Source organism: Tetrao urogallus, assembly GCF_951394365.1.
Source record: "Tetrao urogallus genome assembly, chromosome: 16".
NCBI lineage: Eukaryota > Metazoa > Chordata > Aves > Galliformes > Phasianidae > Tetrao > Tetrao urogallus.
This window is the reverse complement of record NC_136829.1, coordinates 11,330,674-11,341,339: the sequence shown is the minus strand read 5'-3', so window position 1 is coordinate 11,341,339 and position 10,666 is coordinate 11,330,674. Positions and strand designations below refer to the sequence as shown.

Genomic DNA, 10,666 nt, shown 5'->3' with positions numbered 1-10,666 from the left:
GGCCAGCACACCTGCGACACAAGTAATCCGTGTGTTGGCAGCAACCTGTAGAAGTGAAGTTGAAATTCTGGTAATTAAAAGGAATCTGATTCGGTGTTTTAAATGTATTCATATTTAAAAGTAAAATGTTTACCATTGAAGTGAGAATAAATGGGGAGCCTACCACCTCAACCCACTGTAAAATGATCTGTCTAATCTGTTTGATCGGATAAGAGCCGACTGTGACTTACAGAAGTAGTTTAAATCAGAAAGCTCCTTTCAGACCTGGAGTTTACTTTTAAGAAGGAGGCTGTGTGGTGGCTGCAGAGACTGAACCGATGACACAAAGAGCCTATCAATATATCCATGAAGTGTATTGTACAACTGCAAAGATATCTTTTTTCCTTCTCATGCTTTATCCTTCCTTGCTTTCTTCAACACCTTTAACTTACTGCTACGTACTGCCAATTGCTCTCCTTAGCCTTCAACACCTTTTTAAGAAGAATGTTTGATGAAATGATCTGCTGGGCAGCCATCAAATATCAAGAGAGAGAAGAACAGTTACCAATGGAGTGGTAAGCAGCTCTTTATGAACGCAATCGTATCAATCATAAACCACAGCAGGTTGGGAAATAATTGGATGCTAATGCAACTGAGAATTGCTTCTGACACTGATGATGTTCTTAGGACCTCTGGAGTGCTGCTATTGGGTGAACTGGTATTGCCAGTCATGCTGCTATGCAAACAGCAGCTCCTTCCACTTTGGTTTTATCACTTTTTGAAATTATTTTTGTTTCATAGATGTAAATGCAGCTATCGCTGGCCAATCACTACTTTGGGATGTAGACAGTGGCAAAAGAAGTTTCCCAAAAGGACCGATCCAATAAGAAAAGATCTTCATCGTTGCCCATCTGAAAGGGTTATGCCAGGGAAGGCAGTTCTAGTTAGCTGAGTTCTAGTTAGCTGAGAGTCCCCTTCTGCAGGAGCAAATGAAGGAACACAAATTGGGCTCCATTACATCTCCAGGTGTTTTGTGCCTCATGCCTCACTTACATCCCCAAACCCGTCCTCGCTGTGCTGCTGCTCCTATCAGCCAAGAAGGCTTGCATGCCTGCACGGCATCACTCTGAGAATGAACAAAGCATTCGAGCACACAACATTGAGTTTCAATCCTCTATGAAAATAATGGTGCACAAAATTGAGCCGTAAATTAGGATGACTATTGGGTATCAATGCCACTTTTCCAAATCTATTTTCCCCCAAAGGGGAAAATCCACCTATTTGGGGGATTGAGAGAAAGCCACTGAAAAATCCCAGATCGTTCCGCCGAGCCCACGAATTGCAAATAGCAGATCCGTGCCGTAGGAACGACAGCCCCCAAACCTCCCAGCGCCGCCGCTTTCAGTTTCCCTTTCCCGGGGCGGAGCCGCCGCTCCCTGCGCCCCGTGCCGCCCCACTGCGCAGGCGCTGCTGCGCGGCCACGCGGTGCTGCGGGATCCCTGGGAGGGGCGGACATGCTGCGCAGCCTGGGGCTGGTGGGCACCATCGCGGAGGGGGACGCGGGGCCCGAGGAGCCCGAGTCGGGAGATTCTGAGGATGAAGAGGTGAGGCCGGGCCGGTTCACTTTGGGTTGGATGATGTGAGGCCGGTTCGGTTCGGCTCGGTCGCTCACGGGTGTCGTTGCAGGAGGTGCGGCCGGCGCCGGGCTCCGGACGGCGGGGAGCGGCAGGAGGGGACTTCAGCTCCGCCTTCGTGTTCGGCGAGGTGGAGGCCGGTGGGGAGGGCGCCTGGGCGGCAGCGCTGCGTCAGCTCCGCGGCAAGGTGAGCCCTGCGGCCGGGAGCGGATCGCCGCCTGCTGTCCCGGTCTCCTCTCATCTCCTCGCCTTTATTTTCCTGCTTAGAGATCGGCTACCACGCTGGATGAGAAGATTGAGAAAGTGAGGCAGAAAAGGAAGATTCAGGTCGGGCTTCCTCCACATTGCAGCGCGGTCTGGAATGAGTTTGGTCTCTCCGAACGCGGTGCTGGAGCTGCAGCTGTCAGTTTGCAGCCACACCTGCTGGCCTTGTTGTATGCAGAACTGTTAACGCTTACGTTGAAGCTGTGGGTGTGAGTGGGCTCGTAACAAACCAAAAAAGCTCGCAAAGGAGTAAAGTTTCCTTCTTTACCCATTTCACATCATCCATTCCATTTCTTTGCCCATTTCACTTTATCCACTTGGCTTGTTTTATTCTTCTGTCCAGGAAAAAGAAGCTAAGCAAGTAAAAGTGAAAGATGGCGATGCAGGAACTGAGGATAATCAGTCCGAAAAGAGGGAATGTGAGGACTTTGGTAGAGAGGAAGAAGAGGACAACGAGTCCCAGTGCTCATTGGATGATGAAACTATCTTCACAAAAGCAGGTACGTAGAGCAAACATGGACAGGCCACTGATCTGCTGGAGAACAATCTTTAATGAAGTCTTGGTGGGGATGAACAAGAATTTCTCACTTTGTGAGATCTGCAGATCTCTGTCATCAGTCAAGCTCATTTTGAATGGTAGCTCTGGTACTTCTGTTGGGGTGGTTCTTGAATGAGGAGGTTTGCTTGGTGTTTTACTCCACTCTTGCCTATATTTCTGAGGCTTTTTCATCAATAACTTCTTATAAGCAAGTAGTACCAAATGAGAGCACACAGAATATGTTGTTATATGTTTAGTTGTACTAAAATTCCTATTGTAATTCTTTGCAGATACAATTAAAGTGAAGGAAAGGAAGAGATCAAAAAAAGGAGGGCAAAAAGTAAGTGGTGGAGAGAATGGCACCAGATCGTTGTCCAGTCAGTATAACTTCTGGAAGAGCATAATGAACTGTAGGTCACAGAGCAAACCAGAGCCCTGTGACTGCATGCTGTGTTGCTGAGTGTGCTTTTCTTGTTTTGCTTTTGTTGCTGTTTCTAGGAAGCAGAAAGCTTTTTTGAAGATGCTTCTCAATATGATGATAGCTTGTCATTCCAGGACATGAATCTTTCCCGACCTTTGCTTAAGGTATTTATCTAGTTTAGTTATTACATGTATTGTTATAAAGAATGTTGGACAGTCTCTTTCCGCCACTCAAAGCCGTTGCACTGCTCCTCTCTTTGCAACCTCTCTGAAAAGGAAATGAGGTGGGGTGTGGTATGATAGTAAGCTCTCTCAAACCTTTCCTGGTTTGGGAGGTGGTCCAGTCCTTTACCACTTTTATGGCTGTTATTGAGCCATATTGAGTGGAGAAAGTGTTCCAGATGTAGCCTCAATAGAAGTGAATAGAGACAGCACTAAACTGTTTTGTCTGCTTTGAAGGCAATCACAGCTCTTGGTTTCAAGCAGCCAACTCCAATTCAGAAGGCTTGTATCCCAGTGGGTCTTCTGGGGAAGGATATTTGTGCTTGTGCTGCTACCGGTACAGGTGAGGGCTTGAGCCATGGGACATGGAGAATTCAGAGTATTTGCAGTAACTCCTGGTAATTCTTCTTAATTTTTCTTCTGTAGGCAAAACAGCTGCCTTCATCTTGCCTGTGCTTGAGCGCCTGATTTACAAACCTCGTCAGGCCCCAATAACGAGGGTACTGGTTCTTGTGCCAACCCGAGAACTGGGTATTCAGGTGCATTCTGTCACAAAACAGCTGGCACAGTTCAGCAGTGTCACAACTTGCCTTGCTGTAGGTGAGTATGAAGTTGCATACGTGGATTGCACAGATCACTACAAACTGCTATGTCGAACTGGAAATGCTGTGCTCTAAAACTGGACACTGTAGTGGTTGCAAACATGCTTCTAGAAGGTGTGCTAGAGTTCAGAATCTCACTTTCCAATGCTATGCAGGTTTTTTGGTTGTTGGTTTTGTTGTTTTCCATAAAAAGAAAAGGTGAGGGCAATTCCAGTTGTGAATGTGTAATCAATCTGTGCTTTTTTCCCATTTCTCAGGGTATTTGGGAAGATGAACTGTGTAGATCCTGCTCACAGACTCAGCAGCCTGTTTGCTCTCTTTCAGGTGGCCTAGATGTGAAGACTCAGGAAGCAGCTCTGCGCTCTGGGCCGGACATTCTTATTGCAACTCCTGGGCGACTAATTGATCATCTCCACAACTGTCCCTCTTTCCACCTGAGCAGTGTGGAAGTGCTTATTTTGGATGAAGCGGACAGGTAGGCGAGACAAAACAGTGGTGGAAAATGTGATGGCAGCTTCCTCTTCTCCATTTCCCAGGATGTAGGGCAATCTTTGTGACCCTGCCTTACGTAATGGTTCTTAACTAGAACTAGATAAAGTTGTATGATCTTGCTGTGTTTCTCTTGTGTAGGATGCTGGATGAGTACTTTGAGGAACAGATGAAGGAAATAATCAGGTTATGTTCCAAGCACCGTCAGACAATGCTTTTCTCTGCCACAATGACAGAGGAGGTAAAACAGGCTGCTGGGAAACATGCTCAGGCAGATGGTTGAATAGATGGCTGTCTATTAAATCTTTCACCAGAAAGTGTTGAACTTTCTTCTTCAATGTTTTCTGATAGGTGAAAGATTTGGCTTCTGTTTCCCTGAAGAATCCCACCCGAATTTTTGTGAACAGCAACACAGATGTTGCCCCTTTCCTGAGGCAGGAATTCATCCGGATCAGACCCAACCGAGAGGGAGACCGTGAGGCCATTGTGTCAGGTGAGCAATGACCAAGGAAAAGATGGAATCGGTGGGTGACTATGAAGCAGACTGCTGAGAGGACTTTCTTTCAGCTCTACTGACACGGACCTTCCCAGATCATGTGATGCTTTTCACCCAGACAAAGAAGCAAGCTCATCGTATGCACATCCTGCTTGGGTTGATGGGTCTGCGGGTTGGGGAGCTTCATGGGAACCTCTCCCAGGCACAGCGACTGGAAGCACTCAGGTATTACTGGGCTTACTGGGCCATCGTGGGAAAGAACAAAGTAGCTAAAAGCTGGAAGTTTTAGAGAAAAAGTGAGTCTCTGTATTCATAGCTAATATATTTGCTGTTTTTGTTCAGGCGTTTTAAGGATGAGCAGATTGATATTCTGGTAGCTACAGATGTGGCTGCGCGAGGACTTGACATAGAAGGTGTTAAAACAGTGAGTGTTTGCAACGCTGGATCTTTTTAACAAGTCCTTCAATGTAGTTTCCCTACTAACACTTTATTTAATAGGTGATCAATTTTACCATGCCCAACACCACCAAACACTATGTTCATCGAGTGGGTCGAACAGCAAGAGCAGGTAGGGCTGGTCGCTCAGTTTCACTCGTGGGTGAGGAAGAGCGGAAGATGCTGAAGGAGATTGTGAAGTCTGCCAAAACACCAGTGAAAGCCAGAATTCTCCCTCAAGGTAGGCAGAGAGATTAAAAAAGAGAGCCACAGGCAAGGAACATTGTTGTACAGAGAAGAGACTCTAAAAGAGATGCTAAACAGTAAAAGTGGACATTAAATAGGCTGTCTGATATAATTCAGGCTGGATCTTTTTCAGATGTCATACTGAAATTCCGAGAAAAGATTGAGAATCTGGAGAAAGATGTGTATGCAGTTCTGTGCCTGGAGCGTGAGGAACGTGAAATGCAGCAGTCAGAGGCCCAGGTAGGTTTTCTGTAGGATGTTGACCTGGAGTCTGTAATGCAAAATGAGAAGATGACCCTAGTGTGCTTAACCTGCATAATTTAGAAGGGAAATTGATAGGTATTCCTTGGCAACCATGAGCTTACATCTTGTCTGACTTGTTTCAGATCAATAAGGCAAAGAAGCAGTTGGAGGAAGGAAAACAGGAGACTGCAGCCAAGGGTGTAGAGCGGAGCTGGTTCCAGACCCGTGAGGAGAGGAAGAAAGAAAAACGTGAGTTGTAGCAGTGCTGGGCACACTAAATTCTGTAGCTGCAAGTAGAATGTGCTCTATCCTTTGAGAGGTCTTTATTCCATGCTTTTCTCTGTCTTTCTCCAGTGGCTAAAGCACTGCAGGAGTTTGACCTAGCATTACGAGGCAAAAAAAAAAGGAAGAAATTTATGCAGGACACACAGAAAAAAGTCCAAATGACAGTGAGTATAATTATGGGTAAATGGGACCCTGGAGAAGATTTTCTTTGTTTTTTCCTCAGCAAAACCTCTCATTGCTGTAAATGTACATTTTGACACTTTCTAGCCAGAGGAGAGGTCGCAGTTTGAAATCTTGAAATCTCAAATGTATGCTGAGCGGCTGGCAAAAAGAAATCGGCGACTGAAGCGGGCCCGAGCTTTGCCAGAAGAGGAACCAGCAGCAGCACCAAAAGGTGGAGAAAGCACTTCTATTCCACAGCTGATCAACCTTGTGTCAATTGCTTTGTTGCGTAGGGGTGAAATGAACTAAGTTGTGTAGTGGGGAGCACTAAATCAGAAGGAAAGGCCGCTGGTGCTGGCCAGGGCACACAGTTGCAAAGGGGAGAGTCATTGCTTTTCCTGATGGTGATGCTAATCGGTGTGGTCACAAATACTGGGCTTTAGTGAACAAGATGATGCTCCGACCTTCTCATTACAGCCAATGTTCTGACTATTGTATTGTCTCCTTGTGTTAGGCCCCAAGCGGAAGAAAAAGGTGTCTGTGTTTGATGAAGAGCTTACCAACACAAGCAGGAAGGCTCTGAAGCAGTATCGTGCAGGGTAATGGCTTAGCAGCAATGTTAGCATAGACCTTCTGTAGTGTCTGAACTTTCTCAGCAGTAATTTTCAGAGTACTGGGTGAAAGGATCCATTCCAGTTATTTTATGGCATAGCAGAGCAGGGTGTCTTTCTATAAGTACAAGTGACATTTCCTTGTTTTTCTCTCTGTAACAGTCCATCATTTGAGGATCGGAAACGCTTGGGTATGGCCCAACGTAGGAAAGGAGGAAACTTTAAATCCAAGTCCAGGTATAGTTCCTCTTTCTATTTCAAGTTTTTCTTGATTTCCTTTTACTGTAATGGTTGAAAGGCCCTTTCTAAGACATCTGATGCTTCTACAGCAGTTTAATCTGGTGCTGCAGGGTCTGGGAGAAATCAGAAGAGAGTGTCTGTGTGGTAGCATATGTCTGCATTTTAGCATGAGAGAGCATTGCCTAGTAAAAGCACTGTGCTGCTCCTTATTTATCACTGAGGTAGGCTGGTGCAATGTGATTTCAAGGATCATCTCTTTCAGGTACAAGAGGAAGTAAGAATTGTTTTACCAAGTGGGGAATCTGGGCTATCTGGACACTTCAGACTTCTCTCCAGGGCCTGGATTTCTTCACACGGGGAGGAACTGAATAGATTTTCATCAGGTCTCAGAATAGCTTTGGATTGTTCATTTATAGCTGGTTGAACACTATGTGAAAATATTTTCAGCCAATATAATAAATTTTCTATTAAAAAAAAAAATAGTTCTAGTTCTTGTGCTTCTGTGATTTGTTACTTAATGTGATTGGAAGGATTTATAGACGTGAGAATCTGTTTCTAAATAGAGTACCCTAGATGCCCTTCCAAGGGGTAATCTGATCCTCTGAAAGGATACTGTCCCTCCTAACCAACTGAACAGAAAGCAGCCATAAGGCAAGACCAGAATACCAATATTTGTTACTAGGAGCATTGCACTTATATATAAACATCACGTTGGCTTATTGCAAGCTAAAAAAACAGCAGCTTAATACAGAGCTTCAGTGATTACTATTAATAATACAAGTAGCACTGTCCTTACTGTACTCCAAGTAAAAGGGAGAATTCTGATTAGTAACCTGTAGCTTTGCTGCAGCGTTAATCTCTTGTTACTCTTTACTCTCCATATCAATTATCTTTCATCAGCTACTTGATAAATTTCTGTAGTATCCCTCAATTCCTAAAAAGGATAGGAGTCAATATAGACCCTGGCTCCTGGGTCTATGGGAATAACTCTTCTGGCTTCAAACATGTTCTTCCTTCACACCCAAAGCGCAGAAGCAGAATGTAATGAGTGCAGCCCTGAAGAGATCAGTACACTACTGATAAACTCTATTGTTTTCCAACTTTATTAAAAAGGGCAAACTTTACAAGCAGTAAATAGAAAATATACATAGCAAAGTTCAAACAAGTGATACTGCCCAGTATGTTTCCTTATTAGTCTTCTCACAGTTCTAAGGTATGTTGTAGAGGATCCTAGGGCCTTGGTGGACGCATGCCAGGGGGAGGGGGTCCTGGAAATAAAGAAAAAGAGTTAAATATTGAAGAGGTCAGAGGAAGCAAAGCTAATAAACCTGTGAGATCTTTTCCCGTGCACAAGGTGGCCTTGGGCCCCATTTTCAACACTGATAAATCTATTGGTGACTAACATAGCTGGGGAGCCATTGAAGTGTACCACGCTCCCAAATGTCAGTTTTTGTTTTTTGGTGTTTTTTTTTTTTTTTTACATTAGAGCTTCTATGCAGGTATGATAACTGCCACTCACCTCTCATTCCTGGGGGTGGTGGTCTCATGCCTGGTGGTGGCATTCCCATAGGAGCGCCTCGGCCAGGTGGCATTCCCATTGGTGGACCCATAGGTGGTCTCATGCCTGGAGGAGGTCCCATCATTCCTTAAGCCAGAGAAAAAAGCAAGTACATAAATTCAGCTGAACACTAAAGGCCCTAGTGGTATATCAGAATATAATCCTCAAAACTAGCTCTCCGTTGCCCATCTGGCCCCATAATGCAGGCTCCCTGCTGTTCCACTGCAGTAAATCCTACCTGGAGGAGGGGCTCCTCTGCTCATGGGGGGAGGAGGACCCCCACGTCCTGGTGTGTATTGAGTTGGGGCTCCTGCTATGCTAGCAGTGGCTGCTGCAGCAGCAGCTGCAACTGTTCCACGACCCTGGGGCGTCATCACCTGCAAACAACATAAACAGGCTCATAGAAAATTGTATAACTGGTTTATATTAATAACTTATTATAGCCAAAACTTATATTCTTAATTCTAAAAACTGTGCCAGTCTCCCCTTTATGTTTTAAGTAATGCTACAACCATGTAATACAATTCTCTGAATACCACTTGAATTCAAGAAAACCTTTCAGCATGAGATGCGGAGTAATTAAGTGGAGTCGGTATCAAAATAAAAAGAAAACCCCACACCAACAAAAGCCCAAAGCTCAAGCATCTTGGTACCATAAGTTAAGATTACTATTTTTTTCACTTTGCCAATTTTTTGCATCAAACCTTAGAATATACCAGACAAGTCCTTTTTAATGGGCCACGGTATCTCACCTGTTGGGATGGTCCTCCCACTCCTCTGACAGGGCCAGCTAATCCTGCTGGAGCCTGGGGCATGGGTGCACCAGCTGGTACTCCCCTTCCTGCTGCTCTCCCAACTCCAGGTCCTCCAGCAGCTCCAGCAAGAGGCACACGGGCAATTCCAGTCTGAAAACAGACATGCACACACTCAAAAATGTATCAAAGCAGAAGTCCTCAGGTTTTAGGAATCCCCACTTCTGTCCAATCAATATCTGAGGCAGTGAACAGGTGAACTTTCTGCAGTGGAATTTGCTGTGCCTGCAACAGTCACAACAGCACCTGGAAGTCTAGAACATGGCACAATAGCCATCTCTTCCAAGGCTACATCTACCAAACTTCCTTTTCTCCTTAGTTCTGCACTCATTCTCCTTACATCTTTTGGAGGTGGCCCTTCAACTGTCATAGACACCAAGTTTTCTCCTCGCAGCAACACAAGACCAAGGACTCGTTTTTCTTCCCGTTCCGGCTGTTTCGAATTCTTAGGTCTAACGAGAAAAGAGAAAGAAAACATTACAAGACAAAGAAAGTCATGTTGTTCTTTGAACGTGCACCTGAATACAGAATCACGGAATGGTAGGGTCCTGTACAGGTCACCAACTCAAACCCCCTGCAGTGTGCAGGGACACCCACAGCTCCATCAGTGCTCACAGCCCCCCAGCCTGACCCGAGTGCCTGCAGGGATGGGGCACCCACCTCATCTCTGTGCCACTGCCTCACCGCCCTTATTGTAAAAACTTTCTTCCTTACCTCCAATCTAAATCTCCCATCTATTAGATTGAAACCATTCCCCTTACCCTATCATAGAGGCCCTATTGAAGTGTCCACATCCTCTTTTTTCTTACAGTAAGGATCTTAAGAACGTTAAGAAATCTCTTACAATACTGAAAGATAGTCTGACTGTTCCATAGCTGAGAATCTGCTATGAAAATAAATTAACACATACCTACCACCCAGGCTAAGAACGCTGAGAAGCCCAAACAGAAGATGAACACCATCCCCGCGACTCTTTTTCCCCCAGCACACTTAACGGGCTGTGATGGGCTACGACAGCAGCGCGGGTGGAGCTGCGCGGAGCCGCCCGGGGCTCCACCCGACCCGGCGCTGCCACTCACTTGATCTTACGGAACTCGTCGCAGTCGCAGAGGATGAGGTTCATGTGCTTATCGAAGGCCTTGAAGGTGCCGATGAAGACGCGGCCGTCCTGCAGGATGCACCGCATGCGGTAGTCGATGTGCTGCAGCATCTTGCTGCTCTTTCCCACCGTCTGTAAGAAACCACCGTTATACCGCGCGTTACCGCGGGCAGCGGCTCAGCCGGCCCGACCCCCCCGCAGCGCCCGCACGGCTCACCATGGTTGCGGTTCTCTATGCTCTCCCCCGCCGCCGCACAAACGCCTCCCGCTCTACCGGAAGCACCCCCGCACCGCACCGCCACTTCCGCCCGCCCGCACGCGGATCTCTGCC

At 46.1% G+C, this 10,666-nt stretch overlaps 2 protein-coding genes across 2 annotated transcripts; one reads left to right on the top strand and one right to left on the bottom strand.

The window, feature by feature from the left end:
- Nucleotides 1–1,493: 1,493 nt before the first annotated feature.
- On the top strand, nucleotides 1,494–7,032 carry DDX27 (DEAD-box helicase 27; the record flags this gene model as incomplete). Its single annotated transcript, XM_079543296.1, has 20 exons — nucleotides 1,494–1,583; nucleotides 1,666–1,800; nucleotides 1,881–1,940; nucleotides 2,221–2,377; nucleotides 2,706–2,755; nucleotides 2,914–3,000; nucleotides 3,295–3,400; nucleotides 3,484–3,657; nucleotides 3,984–4,134; nucleotides 4,290–4,389; nucleotides 4,500–4,641; nucleotides 4,716–4,869; nucleotides 4,987–5,068; nucleotides 5,143–5,320; nucleotides 5,459–5,565; nucleotides 5,712–5,817; nucleotides 5,923–6,017; nucleotides 6,121–6,247; nucleotides 6,530–6,614; nucleotides 6,789–7,032. The coding sequence occupies 20 exons, from the start codon at nucleotides 1,494–1,496 to the stop codon at nucleotides 6,919–6,921; spliced, it is 2,319 nt and encodes a 772-aa protein (XP_079399422.1). The 3' UTR covers nucleotides 6,922–7,032.
- Nucleotides 7,033–8,096: 1,064 nt separating this feature from the next.
- LOC306952691 (small nuclear ribonucleoprotein-associated protein B') lies at nucleotides 8,097–10,446 on the bottom strand (the record flags this gene model as incomplete). Its single annotated transcript, XM_079543430.1, has 6 exons — nucleotides 8,097–8,134; nucleotides 8,386–8,511; nucleotides 8,663–8,801; nucleotides 9,177–9,329; nucleotides 9,577–9,688; nucleotides 10,316–10,446. The coding sequence occupies 6 exons, from the start codon at nucleotides 10,444–10,446 to the stop codon at nucleotides 8,097–8,099; spliced, it is 699 nt and encodes a 232-aa protein (XP_079399556.1).
- Between the last annotated feature and the right edge of the window lie 220 nt (nucleotides 10,447–10,666).